Source organism: Rattus norvegicus, chromosome 9, assembly GCF_036323735.1.
Source record: "Rattus norvegicus strain BN/NHsdMcwi chromosome 9, GRCr8, whole genome shotgun sequence".
NCBI lineage: Eukaryota > Metazoa > Chordata > Mammalia > Rodentia > Muridae > Rattus > Rattus norvegicus.
In genome coordinates, this window is record NC_086027.1 from 112,842,365 (window position 1) to 112,861,311 (window position 18,947).

An 18,947-nucleotide genomic window follows, 5' to 3' on the forward strand; every position below is an offset into this window, starting at 1 on the left:
CCCAGGGCCTTGCGCTTCCTAGGCAAGCGCTCTACCACTGAGCTAAATCCCCAACCCCTTCCTTCATTCTTAATAACTGAAAGATATATTGTGTCATTTATGAGAAGGCCACTAAGGTAAATATAGTTATTATTAAAAAGTATTAAAATTAACTTTAGGAAAGGAATAAAATATTTTATATTTGAAAATTTTCAGTACAGTATATGTAAAACATTTTAAATTTCAAAGTGAAGGCAAACGATTGACTCCATTTGAATAGATGTCTCAGCAGATTTCAGAGTAAAAACCTTTTTAATTTTGATTATCTTGAGTTAATACAAATTTTTAGAGAAATGCTTTGGCATTTTATTGTCAGTTTCGCAAAGCTACAATTGACTGTTGCTAAGTTTCTGGAATGGACGGGCTGGGACATACAGATAGAGTAAAAACCGTTAATTGCGTAGAACTTCTCTGTGGGAGCTTAAGTAAAACTCAATAAAGTAACACGCTGCAGACCTGGTTCCACTCAGTGGTTTTCAGAGACACGTTCTGATGACCCAGTCTAGCCACAGAACTCCCTAAGTGAGATGGACCCTGAAGTAGGCCTCTCTTTTTTTTTTTTTTTTTTTTTTTGGTTCTTTTTTTCGGAGCTGGGGACCGAACCCAGGGCCTTGCGCTTCCTAGGTAAGCGCTCTACCACTGAGCTAAATCCCCAGCCCCAGGCCTCTCTTTTTGAAATATAGTTTTTCAGGCTGGAGAGGTGGCTCAGAAGTTAAGGGCATCCTGTTCTTCCAGAGAACCCAGGTTCAATTCTCAGCACCCACTTGGTAACTCTCGATTGGCTGTAAGTCCAGTTCCAGGGAATCTAAAGCCACCTTCAGACCTTCATGGCCACCTGGCACGATGTGCAAAAACATACATCCAGCAAAACACCTAGACACAAATGAACACTGTGGTTTAGTTTTTGTCTTTTGAATCGCCCAGTTTACAGCATGGCTGTGTAGACAGTTTGCTGGCCATCACGCCTGAACGCTTTGGAAAGTTAATCTAGGTGATGCCTGGGGTTAGTTTGCATGGGCTGCTGCTGAGCTGGGGGTCTGGCTCAGTGTTTGCTCACTCTTGCTCTGACAGTGACAAAGTGTGATGCTGAGCTCTAAAGCTGGGTGACTTTTGCGGGGCTTGGGGGACTGTGAAAGCAGAGGACAGATAGGAACGCTAGTCTAGAAGGAGCTGAGTGGGACAGCTTCCTTTCAGACTCCATTTCCTCTGGCTGGTGTTTTTTTTTTAAATATATATTTCTTTTTATTGTTATTGTTAAGTTCTGTGTGTGTGTGTGTGTGTGTGTGTGTGTGTGTGCGCGCGCACGCGCGCGTGTGCCTATGCCTATGAGTGCAAGTGCCCACAGAGGCCAGAGGCCTTATCTCCCTGGAGCACCTCTGTTTGCTTTTTAAAACCAACCTTCACAAGGTTTGCCAAAGGGGAGGTGTGGCAAATAGTTAAGACGTGGGCTCCATGTAGAAGCTTTCAGGGAGTTCGAGAAGACCTCGAAAGGTGTACTTGTATGAGCTGGACTTGAAAACGCTTTGGCTCATTTTAGTAGGAGCTGGAGTGGTGGTCGAGAGTCAGGAGTGCTTACTGCTATTGCAGAGGCCTGGGTTCTGTTTTTAGCACCTACGTTGTGTCTCCCAGCCACTTGTAGGCAATTCCAGTTCCAGGGAATCCAGCATCAGGACTCCAAGAGCTCTGTACTACACCTGTGGTGCACATAAATCCACACAGGCTCACTTTGTCTTTTCAAAACAAAGAATTTATATTTGTTTATTGAGCTGTTGTGTCTTAATATTCTCTCTCACATTTTGAAGTAAAATTATTTTTCTCCTTAGGAAGCCTTTTTTTTTTTTTTTTTTTTTTTTTTGCCAAAAGCTACCTAATAGAGTTAGAAGTCCCTAAAATTGAGTTAGGGTTTGTTTTGCTTTTACCTTGTGTCTGAGAATAAATCTATTTTAACATCTAAGGTACAAGAGTAGGTGATCCTCCTTTGGGAGTTTGGCCTTGGGGATGTAAAGATTGGAGGAGTTTGAGACTAAGGGTGGACGGGCTGTGAGTGGGTCCTCCAAACGCATCTAGTCCATCTGGAGCCTCTGGGCACTTAGCTTTTACCATACAGGCTCTTTAAGTGTCCTTGGGTAGGAAGAGGAAGGAGGGCTTCTTTTTTTTTTTTTTTTTTTGGTTCTTTTTTTTCCGGAGCTGGGGACCGAACCCAGGGCCTTGCGCTTCTTAGGCAAGCGCTCTACCACTGAGCTAAATCCCCAACCCCGGAAGGAGGGCTTCTTAAGCTGTTAGGCTCCACCTCTCACTCTTGACGGTCTCCGGCTGGTTCTTAACAGTTTGTAAGCTGACTTGGCCCACCTTTTTGCTGCGTTTTCTTGTTGAGCTCTGAGGACTCCTTCATTATATGTTGTAGATGTGTAATGTATAGAAATAGGTGGATGTATAGCGTGTGGAGATAGGTGGATGTATAGTGAGGAGATAGGTGGATGTATAGTGAGGAGATAGGTGGATGTATAGTGTGGAGTAGGTGGATGTATAGCGAGGAGATAGGTGGATGTATAGCGAGGAGATAGGTGGATGTATAGCGAGGAGATAGGTGGATGTATAGCGAGGAGATAGGTGGATGTATAGTGAGGAGATAGGTGGATGTATAGCGAGGAGATAGGTGGATGTATAGTGTGGAGTAGGTGGATGTATAGCGAGGAGATAGGTGGATGTATAGTGAGGAGATAGGTGGATGTATAGTGAGGAGATAGGTGGATGTATAGCGAGGAGATAGGTGGATGTATAGCGTGTGGAGATAGGTGGATGTATAGTGTGGAGTAGGTGGATGTATAGTGAGGAGATAGGTGGATGTATAGTGAGGAGATAGGTGGATGTATATCGAGGAGATAGGTGGATGTATAGTGAGGAGATAGGTGGATGTATAGTGAGGAGATAGGTGGATGTATAGTGAGGAGATAGGTGGATGTATAGTGAGGAGATAGGTGGATGTATAGTGAGGAGATAGGTGGATGTATATCGAGGAGATAGGTGGATGTATAGTGAGGAGATAGGTGGATGTATAGTGAGGAGATAGGTGGATGTATAGTGAGGAGATAGGTGGATGTATAGTGAGGAGATAGGTGGATGTATAGTGAGGAGATAGGTGGATGTATAGTGAGGAGATAGGTGGATGTATAGTGAGGAGATAGGTGGATGTATAGTGAGGAGATAGGTGGATGTATAGTGTGGAGTAGGTGGATGTATAGTGAGGAGATAGGTGGATGTATAGTGAGGAGATAGGTGGATGTATAGTGAGGAGATAGGTGGATGTATAGTGAGGAGATAGGTGGATGTATAGTGAGGAGATAGGTGGATGTATAGCGAGGAGATAGGTGGATGTATAGTGAGGAGATAGGTGGATGTATAGTGAGGAGATAGGTGGATGTATAGTGAGGAGATAGGTGGATGTATAGTGAGGAGATAGGTGGATGTATAGTGAGGAGATAGGTGGATGTATAGTGAGGAGATAGGTGGATGTATAGTGAGGAGATAGGTGGATGTATAGTGAGGAGATAGGTGGATGTATAGTGTGGAGTAGGTGGATGTATAGTGAGGAGATAGGTTTTTTTAGCCATGGGTTGCAGCTGTGTCCCAGCATCTGGTCTGATGTCTTGTCATTGTCCTCACAGCATATTGAAGAGGAATCATTTTGAATTTTTGTGTTTATCATTCTCTCTCCCCGATGCCCTATATTAGATGAAAGTTTCTGAAGTGTGTTAGACTTTTTGAAATCTAGAGATAACTGTTAGTTTTTTTGTCACATAAGATTTTCACTATTTGTTGATTTTTTTTTTAAACCCACCATTTTAGGGTAAAAATGTAAACTTACACAAAAGCAGATGAACTCTTAATCTTTTTGCCCAGCTGTAAATCTCACTCACCCTCTACTGTGTGCTCTTCTGAGGGAGGGGAGAGGAGGCAGGCAGTACCTGTGTTAGTCATTACCAATGTTAATGCTGGGTTCTTCCTTCATAACCATAGCCAGACTTCAGTGTAGATCATTTTTACATTCAAATAGGTCAAGTTCGTATGGTAGAAATAACTCATTTAACACATGACTTTCTGGGAATTGATGGTAATTTGGACCTGGGTTTGTTCACATTTTTTATTTAAACTACCCATGGAAAAGTGATTAGTAACCAAAGTAATTAGGTTACTGAGACTGTGGGGGAGGGTGTCTTCTCAGTGGGAGAAAGCGGTGGTCCCCATTCCCTGTGAGGCCCATTTGGTAGCGCTGCATCTCTGTCAGGCTGCAGTTAGAAAGTGTGTTCTTGGTGACTCACTGTTCAGTTACAGCACCAGTGTCCCTAGGGAATTGATTCCAAATACTGCTTGCTTGGCATGTGAGGGAGTCCCTTTACCAGATGGCACCTTTGCTTATAACTTACTGAATGATCTCTGTTTCTTACATTAATATACAGACAGTCGTTATGTTAGTTAGGGAATAATTACCAAAGCGTGTTTGTGTGTGTCTAGAGAAGCAAGCTCCTCTCCACATTGAGTCATAGTCAAGATGCCAGGTCTGTGGACACGGACGGTCTACTGTGCCTTAGACTAGGGCTAGAGGACAGTGAGTCTGAGGCCACTCCAGGGTACACAGCAGCACACGCTAGACACAGGCTTTGTCTGAGGAGAGCATCAGTGGTGAAGGCCACTAAGCCTGCGGACGACCGGAGTTTGCCTCCAGGACCCACTTGGGAACTGGAGAGTCAAGCAAGTTACCCCGACCACCAGACTCCCGTGTGCATAAACATACAAAATGAATGAATAAATTAGAAAAAGCTTTAAAAAACCCAGACTTACAGAAGTCTTGCCTCAGCTCACCTGTGAGCTGTGCTACAGGACATTGCATCAATTATAACGCCATTCTGCAGGACAGCGTGTCAGTTACAAAGTCATTCTCTAGGGCAGTGTGAGTTACTCAAGCACTCAGTGACTGGCGCTTCAGTGACTCGTGTGTTCTAGTAGCGCCTTGCACGCTGTTTCAGAGCACACATCCAAGTTGACTGTGTTGGTTGCTGAGGGTGTGTCAGGGTCCAGCCTGTGCTTCTCAGATCTGCCTTCTGCAGTACGGGGCTGGGCAGTGCCTACTAGCATTTCCAAGTGTTCTGGTCCCATCCCCAACGCACGCACGCACACATGTATGTATGTACACACATGCACCCACACACACACATACATGCACACACACATGAATGTACTGCAGGCATGATGGTGCATACACAGGCCACTGGATCTCTCCTGAGTTTGAGGCCAGCCTGGTCTACATGGTGAGTTCGTCAACAGCCAGAGTATATCAAATACAGATAAATACAGATAAATATAGATAAAATTCGTGTTCTCCCCCCGAGAAGTGACTTAATAATGATTTGCTACATCACTGGTCATTGGAAGTCTCCATAGTGGATCAGATGCTAGAAGCATAAGTTCATTAGCCTGTGGCTGCTTTTGTTCTTACCCAGATCGGCCATGAAATAGTAAATATGTATTAACATATGTTTTCCAATAACATTTTGTTCGTAAAAGTTGAAGGTAGAACTGTTTTGGCTTGCTGGCTTAAAAATCCAAGGTCTGCCACATTTTTATTTTTATTTATTTTTTATTTTTTATTTTTTTCAGAGCTGGGGACCGAACCCAGGGCCTTGCGCTTGGTAGCCAAGCGCTCTACCACTGAGCTAAATCCCCAACCCCCACATTTTTATTTTTAATAAAATAAAATATTTTTAATGTATGAGTTCCCGGCACATAGTAGGCCTTTGACTCCTTTGGTAAATCTACCCAGATGGACCTTTACTCTTCTGAGCAGCTAAATCAGGTAGTTTAAAGTTAAACTTACTAAGTCTTCACTCTCACACAAAAGTAGCAGAAATGTAGTGACGCTCTGAACTGAAACTCCATTGTTAACATCTTCTAGTTGGCTCTGCCATCTACATAATTATGCAGATATAGACAAAATACAGTGTACATTTTAATCTTAATATCTACAGTGAGCCTTTTGAGGATAAATTGTTAGCCCTTGTGTCCTAAGAGCAAAGGCATTCTTTACTAGACATAGTCACTTCACTCTGAAAAATTTAGCATCAGGGGAGTTTTGTTGTACATGTATAGTGCGTATTGAAATGGCTTCAGGTGTCCAGGACTAGCCGTCTTCGTGGGACTGCCCTTGCTGATTGGAATTCCACATTGCACTTGCCCTGTCTCTGTTCTCTCGGGATTGACCTCCTGTAGTGCTACATATGCTTACTCCTCAGTGTAGTTGGCGGGCTTACTTTAGACAGAGATTCCTAGATAGTGTAGGCTGGCCAGAACCTCAGTAGCCCAGGTCGACCCCCAGCTTGCAGTCTTCCAGCCTCTGGCTCTAGAGAACCCAAGTACAGGCATGCAGTCGCTGTGCCCAGAGACACCGGCCTGTGAAAGGGAACGCTGGTTGTTTACTTTTTGCTTTTTGGCAAATCAGTGATGTGGTAATCTTGTTTCTCGGCTCTGTGACCCTAAAGGCAGCTTCTCTGTTTCTTCTGGTGGTAACGTAATGCCTGCCAGAATTTACACTGTAAAGATGCAGATTTGCTCTTGTAATGAGAGTAGGGGTGATGACTGCTGTGTCACTCTCCTGTCCCAGGGCTGACTTTACCTTGGCAGTATAGAGTAGACTGTCCTGAGTCCACTCAGGTATCTTAGTCATAGTAACTGTCTGGCACGAGCTTGGCCCCTGTTCCACTTATGGTGTGTTAAAATGTATTAAAGCCCCATTTATTTTTATAATTTCATACGTCTTAGAGTTCTCTAGAAGAATAGAACACACACACACACACACACACACACACACACACACAGAGAGAGAGAGAGAGAGAGAGAGAGAGAGAGAGAGAGAGAGAGAGATTTATTGGAGTGACTTTTACAGGATGTGATCTAGCTGGTCCAACAATGGCTGTCTACCAATTTAAAAGTTGTTCCATGAGACTGGATGCCTCAGCTGGTCTTCAGTATATCCACGGAAATTCCAAAAAATAGGTTCCAATGCCAATAAAGGATCAGACTTGCCAGCCAGAGTGAGAGCAAGCTTCCTTCTTCCTCACTTTTTATCTAGGCTGCCAGTAGAGGATGCGGCCCAGATTACAGGTGGATTGTTCCACCTCAGAAGATCTGGAATAAAAGTGGGTCTTCCCACTCACAATGATTTAATTAAGAAAAGTCCTTCACATGTGCACGCCCAGCTGGGTGGAGTTTAGTTAGTTCCAGATGCAGTCAAGTTGACTACCAAGCCAAGCCAGCATGCACGTGGATGATGTATTTTGATGATGTTAGCTCCCTGTCCTCCCTCTCCCAATCACCTTTCTCTTTGTAACCAGTCCTCTCCTACTTTTGTGTGCCTTTTGGGGGCAATAACACATTGACTGTAGAGTCGCTTATGTGAGCAAGGGTAAGGGGTTATTTACAGGACTCTGGAGCTCTTACAGTTCTATCAAAGAAGCCTGCTCCTCCCCCATGCATCCCATCCCCAGTGACCATTACTGCCAGTAGTTTCTCAGGTGGGCTGAGGCTCTCTTGAGATAGACTTTCACCCACTAGCAGCTGTTAACTACCTCTAAAATCCTTATGGAAGGGCATGGCCTTGTAAGCTCCTTCCCTCCATAACAGAATGCCGACGGGCCCACTGTCTTGATATAGTAACGGCTCTGAGTTTCGGTGAAATGGCTGTGCCATGTCTGGAGGACAACATTCCACAACCCTCCTTCATCTAGACCAGAGAAGGCATCGTGGCCTGTGACGGCTATTCCTGGTTGTCAGCGTGACTACAGAATGAGCTACACTCCAGAAATGGAGGGCACTTGATCTTGAGGCGTTAGTGGCCATGAAAAGCTTAGTTCCAGGCAAGGTAGTACACGCCTTAAATCCCTGGAGACAGGCCAGCAGATCTCTGAGTTCAAGGCCAGCCTGAGACAGAGCAAATTCCAAGTAAAGATAAGCAAAGGTCAGGTGGAGGCGTGGTGGGCCACACCTTCTGCTGGAGGCCCACTGAGGACCATGGGAAAGGGAAGAGTTTGTTCTTCCCCTGCTTGCTCTTCCTCGCCGGCACGTCTGTTGGAACCGACTTCTCCAGAAGACCACTGAAACACCCAGCCTCTCGGGACTGAGCAACTGCTAGATTTTTGCTTCCCATTCTCAGCTGACCACTGCAGACTGTAAGTCATTCTAATAATTTCCCTTGCTATGTAGAGACATCCTATAAGTTCTGTTGTAAGTTCTGTGTCTACAGACCCCTGAGTAACACTACATCTCCTGACTGTAGTTAAAGATGTCTGTCCCTCACTTGATGCTGGTGCTGGGAACTGAGTTTGGGTCTCTAGAAGAGAAAGCGTGTTCCTCACTGCTTACCCGTTTCTCCAGCTCAGGTTCTATATTCTTAATACTGCTGTTTTGGTCTTTAATCGTAAACAACGACTCATAAAGTGTTCCACACCGAATCAACCTCAGCCCTGTCAGGGAAACTGCCTTTTCGCTTAGCGTTCCCTCTTCTCAGTCACTCTAGATTGTGTTGACAAAAACCGTTGCCTTTAATGTTGTTCGTTTTTTAAAGATTTATTTATTTCATGTATCTGAGTACACTGTAGCTGTCTTCAGACACACCAGAAGAGGGCATCAGATCCCATTACAGATGGTTGTGAGCCACGATGTGGTTACTGGGAATTGAACTCAGGACCTCTGGAAGAGCAGTCAGTGCTCTCTCTAACCATCTCTCCAGCCCCTTGGGATTTTTTTTGTTTTTGTTTTTTGTTTTTTTGTTTTTAGCTTTCCATTGGGCTGGAGAGATGACTCAGTAGTTAAGAGCACTGACTGTTCTTCCACAGTTCCTGAGTTCCCAGCAACCACATGGTGGCTCACAACCATCTGTAATGGGACCTGAGATCTGATGCCCTCTTTTGGTGTGTCTGAAGACAGCTACAGTGTAGCTATATATAATAAATAAACTTTAAAAAAAGATTTCTGTTGCCTTCTCAATAAAATATTTACTGTTTGTAATGGTTAACATTATTAAGAGCAACATTGAAAACTAAAACATTTTAAGTTGTATGATTAAAGAAAATACAAATTGTGTGTGTCTTGTGTGTGTTGGTATTTTATGCATGTTTATGCATGGTTGCCTGTGTGTGGCGATCTTCTGAGGTGAGATTTCCTGCTGAACCTGGATCTCACTGTTGACTGACTGGCTGAGCCTCCCTAGCAGCTGCCTCCCGCAGCACCCTGGTGACAAGTGACAGTGCCTGCCCTGGCTTTCATGTGCATGCTAGGGGATCTCAGCTTGAGATCCACTCTGAGTCTTCTCCCTCGCCTGGAACGTCACATAAAGGCTTCTCTTTGTCACCAAGAAACAAAATCTCAAGCATAAAAGCATATTGGGACAAAATTCTGTCCCAATGGAAAGTGATTAGGAAGTAAAAAGAAACTCTGTAAAATTGCCATGAGTGGATTTCTGAGGTAGTTTCTTTATGCAACTCTCACTTCTGTACCAACAGTGCCTGCAGGTCTGACAGCTCAGGCTTTGTACTGAAATAGAGTTTTGGACTCGCTTGGTGTTGATGGTCTGGGTCTCTACATAGCATGCTGGAACTCACTAGACCAGGCTGGCCTCCCGACTCAGAGATCCACCTGCTTCTGCTCCACAAGGTCTGGGTTTAAGAGTGAGCACCAGCTTTTGGACTTTTTACTTAGAAGGGATTCTCCTGTTACTCAGGCTCCAAGAAAGGGCTTCACTTCCTTACCAGGCCATCTAAAAGAATGTGTGAGTACCCATGTGCACACATTCATTCTTAGTGTGTACCTCCTAGGAATACCTTTTTGCCTGGGTTTTAAAATCATTTGGTCCCTACATGCCACTATATAGTGTAGGTGCTGCTCTATTTGCTAGTTTCATAGGATCAATGAAAACTTAAAACACAGAAGGAACATTGAAATTTAAATCTCTGGAGACAGTTCCAGATGCAGAGTTGTGGAGTGGGAAGGTCTGTTTATGGGCTCTGTCAGGTCCTCTGTAGACAACATCGTGGTTGGTGTCTGAAAGTCTCGATGGCAGCTCAGTGTGGTGGTGCACACCTGTATTGCTAGCATCAGGGGGGCAGAAGCAGGGGGTCATTGTAAGTTGGGCCACTTTGTCAATGGTAAAGTCTGCTCTAATTAAACCATCGCTCTCGTTGGGCAGGATAGCTTATAAGCAGCCGAGCCTGAGAGCTGGACCCAGACCTGGAGTAGATTCCATGCCTTCCTAGTTTTTACACTTTTTTTTTTTTTTTTTTTTTTGGTTCTTTTTTTCGGAGCTGGGGACCGAACCCAGGGCCTTGCGCTTCCTAGGCAAGCGCTCTACCACTGAGCTAAATCCCCAACCCCTACACTTTTTTTTTTTTAAGATTTATTCATTTATTATATATAAGTACACTGTAGCTGTCTTCAGACACACTAGAAGAGGGCATCAGATCCCATTACAGATGGTTGTGAGCCACCATGTGGTTGCTGGGAATTGAACTCAGGACCTCTGGAAGAGCAGTCAGTGCTCTTACCCGCTGAGCCATCTCTCCAGCCCTAGTTTTTACACTTTTATATTTTAGATAATACTATCTCTTAGAAAGCTGAAGATTAAGATGATTTCAACTACTTTGTATTTTCTTTGTGTGCAGAGGGGTGGGATTTAGCAGATGGTGCTGTTTGTACTGTCTCCTGGGGTGGTTTTTGTAACTTTGTGTTTTTATACAGAGAAGTGCTCCATTGTTTTTTTTTTTTTTTTTTTTTTTTTGGTTCTTTTTTTTTTCCGGAGCTGGGGACCAAACCCAGGGCCTTGCGCTTCCTAGGTAAGCGCTCTACCACTGAGCTAAATCCCCAGCCCCGTGCTCCATTGTTAACAGAAATATTCTTACTGTTATTGCTTTGCCATCTTTCATGAGGTTTAAGAATAAAACAATGTCTTTTGTGATCCAGAATTAGAAAGATGCATGTGCTTAGTTTAATTTACAGTGAGCAGCAGTTTTCCTATCTCAGGCTTTGAGATAGGAATGCCTAGGTTCCTATAAGGATTCCTTCTATATGATTAGAACACTTGTAGCCCAGATTGGCCTCAAACTCGTAACTCTTCTGCCTTAGCCTCCCAAGTGCTGGGATCACCAGGGCTATGCATAGTAAGTTTGAGGCCAGCCTAGCTTACACAGTGAGATGCTCTCAAGCAAAAGGAAAGAAAGAGGCTCTGGTTAACAGACAGTACTCAGTGCTGTCCTTGCCTCGTAATCTTTTCTTTTAACTGAAATAGTCCATTTCTAGGTGGGATAACTGTTTGGTGTACTTAGGGCTGGTATTTTTCTGTTAGTTTCATTACTTTTTGCTTATTCCTTTCATAGGTTCCTTTCAGATTAAGTATTTTTTTTTGTATACTATAATCAGATAATGGGCTGGGCATGATAGCCCACACTTTTTTTTTTTAAGATTTATTTAAAAAAATATAAATACACTGTAGCTGTCTTCAGACACCAGAAGATGGTGACAGATCTCATTACAGATGGTTGTGAGCCACCATGTGTGGGTGCTGGGATATAAACTCAGGACCTCTGGAAGAGCAGTCAGTGCTCTTTTTTTTTTTTTTTTGTTCTTTTTTTTCAGAGCTGGGGACCGAACCCAGGGCCTTGCGCTTCCTAGGTAAGCGCTCTACCACTGAGCTAAATCCCCAGCCCCGCAGTCAGTGCTCTTAACCACTGGGTCATCTTTCCAGTCCAATTAAGTATTTTCTTATAATCCCATTTTTATTCCTATGTTTTTGTCTGGTTATACCTTTTTGCATGTTTCAAAGATTATTTTCAGAATTGTAATTTTCATCTTTAATTTGTATTACCATCAATTGAGAGGTGAGGTACTAGGCTGGGTATAACTTAGTGCTTGCTTCCTGTGATGGAGACTTGGACCTCCGTCCAGCACTGCAAAGAAAACGTCAGAGAGAGCTTCTTTGTAATGGTGCTTCCTGACCCTCATGCCCATAACGGGTGTTGTGGAAGGAGAGAACTGCCTGCCTGTATCACACATGCCATAGCACCTGCAGATCTACCCACGGACACAGCAGATCTACCCACAGGCCCTGCAGATCTACCACAATCCCACGCCCTCCTCACATAATAGTAAATAAACCTTGACACTTAGTGTGCTGCTTCAATGAGCTGTAGAAACCTTGTAGCAAATGTAACCTTTGCATTTATGTAACACCTTGATGCTGTTTTATTTAAAGAAACCACCAGCTGTGTATATATGGTGTGTGTACACATATATACAGGGATTTTTTTCCAGCAGCAGTGAGAGGTTTTAAACAATTTTAGTGACGTTTTCATGTATGTATTACATATGATATATGTGTATTATATATACATGTATATATATATATATCAATGTATCACACACACATATCATTGTTCTCTGCTTGTTTTTTGAATTTGTTTTTTATTTTGAGACAAGGTTTCTCTGTATAGCTCTGCTGTGTGGTAACTTAGGCTAGCCTGGACTAAGTTTCTCATTAGAAGCTGTGGCAGGCATTTGCAGTTTGGGCTGAGTAAGATTTGAGCTGATTTAGTCATCTGTAGATGTAGCCATCTTTAGATGGCTTCTGTTAGGATGAGACCCATAGTCAAGGGATGACAAAGCCGCTGTGGTAACATGCTTAGAATTCCAGTGCTTATGGTGCTGAGGCAGGAGGACTGGGTTTAGGCCAGCTGGGGCACACAGGAAGATCCTTTTTGAGAAGTGGAGTGTGGCGGTGGGGTCGGCATCTTTAAATAGACTAGGGCAGATAACTCGAGCCAGAGTGACTTCCCGGGCTGGCCACAGTACCAGAAGTAGTGAGCCTGCGTCAGAGTCTGCCAAAGGGGAGCATCCTTCTTATGTACTAGTGCTGTCGTCCGTGACTGAGAGAGATGACAGGAGATAGGAACAGATATGGTTGTTTAATGTATGTCTGCATTTAAATTAATGAGGATATTTATCAAAACAGATGCCATAGGCCTCGTTCTAGACTTGCATAGTCAATATCTGAGTATGTGGTCCAGGAGTGTGCCTTTCAGATGACCTCCATGCTGGTCTTGAGCACAGTGATACTTAACAGTAGCCACTACCAGGCGCTTCCCTGCTCTGCCCACCTTTTGTGAACCAGAATCATGTTTATCTGTGAAGCCATGTGAGACTCTGATGAAACAGTTTGGTCATAGTCATAGAATTCTAGAGCCTGCATAAAGGTGCCTGACAAGCTCAGCTGCAGCCTGACATCATGAAGGGGAGAACTGAGGGCAAATGAGTGTCCAGTGGCTCTCACAGTTCTCTAGTTCACAATGAGAAAGGTATCTTAGGAGTTAGAGGAGAAGTCATGTGGACACTTTCTGCACTAAGTAATTATTTCTATATGGTTTAGTGTTGGCTTTTAAACTCAGCTTGAAGTCTGGCTTTTAATAGACACATTTAGGCCAGTCACAGTTAGTGCCTGGTTAGAGTATAGTTGGGTTTCATTCCTCTGGCTCCCCTGCCGTGGGCTCTGTCTCTCTCTGTTTGCTCCTTTTACTGTTACTTTCATTTGGGTTATTTACGGCCTTTAGTATTTATTCATCTTGGACTTTAAAAAACAATGGTTGTTTTCAGTTTATAATTTGGTGTTTAATTCCAGCTGTGGCTTTGACCTCACTTAGTATGTCATCAGGCAGCCGTGTACTTGATGCCGTGATGTCTTGAGTGTCAGGCGTGCGTGCGTGTGTACACTACACACTACTTGTTTTACCTCACATAGTTTTACTTTACATTCCAGACCTAGTACCGTTGTTCACTGTTTCTGATAGTCTTTGTTCCTCCGTGTAGCTGTAGATCTCATCCTTTTATAGTGTTTCTACTTCTGAATGCATGGCCAGGTCAGCATTTGCATGTTTGAAAAAGCCGTAGTTAAAAGGTTTCTGGCTGTTGAGTATAGAGCGGAAGGCCGATCTTGTTTCCTTTTAAAAAATAGTTATGTATGAGTTATTCTGCATGCGTGTGTGTGTGCACCACGTGCGTGCAGTGTTGGCAGAGTCCAGAGGAGGGCGTCAGATTCTCTGTAACTGCAGGTAGAGCTGAGTGCCCTGTGAGAGCCGCAGGCGTTCTGAAATAAACATGGAGTCCTTTCTCTCAGCCTTCCAGCCCTATCTTAGTCAGGACTTTAAGGTTGCTGCTTTACTGTCTTCTAGACTATTGTCCTCCTCTGTCTTGTGTAAAGTGAGTCGTCTCTAGTTTAAAGACTTTTTGACCAGTGTTAAGCAGTTTTGTTATATGGTAGATAAGTGTATTTCTCTCTACGGTTTTTACTACTGGGATTCATTGAGCCTATGGATTAATAGTTTTCATTAAATTTGGGTTTTTCTAGGGTTTATTATTTCTTCAAATATTCTTATATTCCCCTTTGCTTTGGAGACATCTCACATGTATGTGCACACATGTGCCTGGCGTTTCCTGTGGTGGAATGGTACTCTAGTTGGCTATGTTTATTTTCTGTCCCTTTTTTTAATACTATTTTTTTTGAAGCCATTCATTTCTTTTGTCTTACCTGTTGATCTGACCTAATGTGGTTTTCTTATTATTTCTTCTCTTCACTAGAAAGTCAGGGACTTTTTGAATATTTGTATTCCTTTCCTCCCTGTGCCCTTCCCAAGTGTTGTGCTTGGAGGTGTGTTCATATATGTTAAGGTGTGCTTGTAGGTGTGTTTAGCTTAGGTGTGTTTTAGTGCGCTTAGGTGTGCACTGCATGTCCAGCCCATGCTGCTCTTCACACATGGGGTGCAGTTGGATGTTTTTTGTGTCCAAGGCTACCGATTCTTTGTTGCGAGTCTGTTGCTGCTGTTGAGTGTTTCCATTTGCCGTTTGCTTTTTTGTTTGTTTTTTAAGCTGGCTTTTCCATGTGTCGTTGTTGTTTTGTTGTAGACACTGGTGATTTGACGACTGCTGCGTGTCAGACGTCTGCAATCACTTAGTGCTCTGGGAATCTTGCTTTAGAGCCTAAGTTAGTTACCTGCGTGGTCTGATCCTTGTGTGCTTGCCTGTGACGCCCTGGAGAATTGTCTTGTTAGGTGGCCTAAGTAGTACCCAGTGGGATGGAGACTTAGTGAACATAGTGGGAGTCCTCGATTCCTTCTCTTCCTCTCTTGATCGCACAGTTTAGCCCCGCCTCCACCCCTCAGCTCCAGCACCGTTTAGTCGCCCCTCCCACAGCTGCCGCAGATCTGCTGCCAGTGTGGACAGACACGCAGCTGTAGTGATTGTTTTAACAGACTTTTCTCAGCAGAATATTAACGCTTAACATAAGTATTTTCATGATTTGTTTTCCTAACATAAGCCTAGTAGTTGACACAGGAGCATTTAATATTTGTTTAATGAATATAAATACTAATTATAGTTTTTAGTTCTTTTCTAGTAAATAAAGCCAAACACTTCAGTTTTTAGTGTCTTTATTATAGGATTGACTAAGTCAGCGTTTGCCTTTCTGTGTATTTTTTCACACACAGCGTTCTCCGTGAGCATGAAATTTTAGGGGTTTTGTTTTGTTTTGTTTTGTTTTGTTTTTTTGAGACAGGGTCTCGCGGTGTAAGACCTGTCTGATCTAGAAGTCGTTATGCAGATCAGGCTAGCCTCAAGCTCAGAGCTCTGCCTCTGCCTCCCCAGTGCTGGGAGCCATTAATGAGCTAAAGATGTAAAAAAAAAATATTGTTTTTGTTCTGTTTTCGTTTGTTTTTGGGATAGCAGGGTTTTTTCCATGTAGCCCTGGCTGTCCCATACTTACTCTGTAGACCAGGCTGGCTTCACATTCATAGATCCAAGATCTGCCTGTCTGATATCCTAGTGCTGGGCTTTGAGCTCTATGCTACCGCTGCCCTGCTGAAGACTAGGCACTGTGCGTTCGCCTGCCCGCCCGTCCGCCTGCCCATGTGCTCACTGAGTCTGTAGCACCGACTGTGCTGCTAGACACCAGTAAGCCTGTGGGTGGAGAAAGGAGGCCTCTCCTTGGGGTAGCCCTGGGTGGTTTTAAGGTATTTCTTTGTCCTGCTCCAGAGGCATGCACTGCGTCAGCAGGCGAGGGGCACCTGGAGTCTGAGAGTTCTAAGGAGTATTTCTGATGTCTCTGCTAGTTGGTGTGGATGACTACAGCTCAGAGTCTGATGTGATTATTATACCTTCAGCCCTGGACTTCGTCTCACAAGATGAAATGTTGACACCCTTGGGGAGGCTGGACAAGTATGCTGCAAGTGAGAACGTCTTTAACAGGTATGTGCTGTCCTCATTGCCTCGACAGGAATCTCAGCAGGGACACAGAATGGTTCCCCCCAAGAGGAGGTATCGGGTGCAGTCAGGTCCCGGGCTGATAAGCTGGTCTGTGCTGTGCTGGTCCTCCGTGATCCTAGTTGGGGTAATTGTTGATCATTTAATCACTTATTGGGGAGTGTATTATTCTGCTTCCCGCCATTCCTTCTGCAATCTCAAGTCTTTATTGAATTGTTTGCCTGTAGATGATAAAGCTCATGTTAGCAGTTGTGACATATAACGTAAGGAAGAGGGAATCTATTTTACCATTATTGTGATTGAGGATAATTGAAGTGAAAATTGACTGACTAGAAATTTCCCTAATTGTTTGGATAAAGATAATAAAATTGGTAATAATCTTATCAGTAAAATCATTACCAACTTTTGCTTCTTAGAAATTACAAGTTTAGTATGTGACTCACGATAAGGAAAATCGTCCTGTTGAAGCATCAGGAGTCTGTATTTTGAAGTCGTAAATAACAAGCACTGGCGGACTGAGCACCGTCTCTGGCTTTCTCCTGTAGACAAATGGTGGCCCGGAGTTTGCTGGATACTCTGAGGGAAGTCTGTGGTGAGGAGAGAGACTGCATTGCTGTCTTGGAAAGGATCAGCCGATTGGCTGATGACTCAGGTATGTTTACAGAGAAATAAGTACCTTGTTTCTAGAAAGGCTTCTTCACTAGATCTGTATTTATTAACCTTCAGTAGAGATGGGATTTAAGATTTCTCACAAGCTTGGCAAATGACCCCACCTCTAATCCCAGCACTCGGAAGAGCTTATGTTCAAAGCTATTCTGTGTTACGCAGAGACCCCCCCAAATATTTTTTAATGGAAATTATTAACCTACAAGTCATAAGTGGAAGAAACCCCAGTTTACATATGTCCATTTACTTAATTTTGGAAATTTCTCATGAATATAAACCGAAGAAATGAGGTTATTTCTGTGATTTATGTTAACATTTTTAAGTTACTTAGAATCAGTTGGAAGAGGTGGAAAGGGCTTTAAATGTTTGTGGGAAAATAAAGCCTTCAGTCTGACGTGAACAGCATGAGTGCTGTGTGTGTTTTTGCTCTTGAGACGAGGTCTCTGTGTAGCCCTCGCTGTTCTGGTTCTCTCTGTATAGATGAAGCTGGCCTTGAACTCAGATCCTCCTGCCTCTACCTCCTGAGTGGTGGGATTAAAATGGCATGCCTGTAAAATGAAAATTAGCTTAGTGTTAAAACAGACAGGTGAGTTTTCTTAAGAAAGAGGTAAATTTAAGCCTGGTGTGGTGGTTCCTGTTGGTAATCTTATATCAATGTGATAATTTTTTAAAGATGTGTTTTTTATTGTGGATAGAATAAACATGGTATAGAAGATGACATTATGGCAAGGTGTGTATGTGGTGTGTATGTGCATGCATGCTGAGATCAGAGGAGGGTAGGGGTCCCCCTGTGTGTGTATGTGGTGTGTATGTGCATGCATGCTGAGACCAGAGGAGGGTATGGGTCCCCCTGTGTATATGTGGTACGTATGTGCATGCATGCTGAGATCAGAGGAGGGTATGGGTCCCCCTGTGTGACTGCCTTGTTCCCTTGGGACATGACTTCCTACTGGACCTCCAACCAGTCCCCAGGATCTGCCTGTCACCTCTGCCTCTCAGTGCTGGACCACAGGGACACTCCCCATCCTTCCCCTTGAGTGTTGAGGGTCAGAGCTGGGTTCCTGCTTACACAGCAGGCACTTAACCCTTTGAGCCTGCTCCCCAGTCATTTACAGTATGTGAACACACTGTCGCTGTGTGCAGACACACCAGAAGAGGGTGCCAGACCCCATTAACGATGGTTGTGAGCCACCATGTGGTGGCTGGGAATTGAACTCAGGACCTCTGGAAGAGCAGTCAGTGCTCTTAACTACAGAGCCAACTCTCCAGCCCCCCAAAGCAGGTTTTAAGCACATGTATATACTTGAATTTACAAACCATCCAAAAATGAAGGTTGAAATCTTTTTCCTTAAATGTATTTATTAAAGTTGTTTTTAATTTCTCACAAGCTCCTTGGCTTCTCAACAGGCACATTTAAACATGAGGTGAACTAGTCTTTTAATTGCAGTTGATGCTCTAAGCCTTAAAAGTTAAGGTTCAAATTTAAAGGTTTTTTTAAGAGTGAAAAGAACATTTATAAGTATTAATTTATCTTTGTCACATAATCGTTTTTGTTACTCCACAGTGCTAGGAGGTCTAGTACACTGTAATGTTGTAGTTTTGTTTGTGTTAGTCATACAAGAGGTTGTTTTGGATCTGTTAGGTTAACAGTGTGCAGAGGGAAGGGCACACTTGTGAGGAACATGACAGGTTAGAACCCAGAGAGCTGCAGAGGAGAGCTGTGGTCACAGGTGTGTGGGTGTGGTGTCATCTAGTTAGAAAAAGGAGGTGGTGACCTGCTATTAGAGTTAACAGGTCAGCAGCATCTGTTGGCTTGCAGAGAAAGGCGTGACAGGAAGACTGATTTAGAGGCCTGGGAGACCTGGGAGCCTTCTAAAGAGTGGAGCAGGGAGAGTGGC

The 18,947-nt window shown here is 43.7% G+C and overlaps 1 protein-coding gene and 1 non-coding gene across 14 annotated transcripts in view; one reads left to right on the forward strand and one right to left on the reverse strand.

The window, feature by feature from the left end:
* Positions 1–18,947, forward strand: part of Ppp4r1 (protein phosphatase 4, regulatory subunit 1) — a 60,541-nt gene that overhangs the window by 5,415 nt on the left and 36,179 nt on the right. For 7 of the 13 annotated variants that reach the window (XR_010054561.1, XR_010054562.1, XM_039082982.2 and 4 more), the window contains 2 exon segments: positions 16,233–16,368; positions 16,929–17,035. Coding sequence is in view for 11 of the 13 variants with exons in the window: in XM_063266612.1 (XP_063122682.1) it covers positions 16,233–16,368; positions 16,929–17,035 (243 nt within the window). In the remaining 2 variants the exon portion in view is untranslated. 13 annotated transcript variants of the gene reach the window in all.
* Positions 2,219–2,299, reverse strand: Trnal-aag17 (transfer RNA leucine (anticodon AAG) 17). The gene has a single exon. It is a non-coding gene; the product is annotated as a tRNA-Leu (tRNA).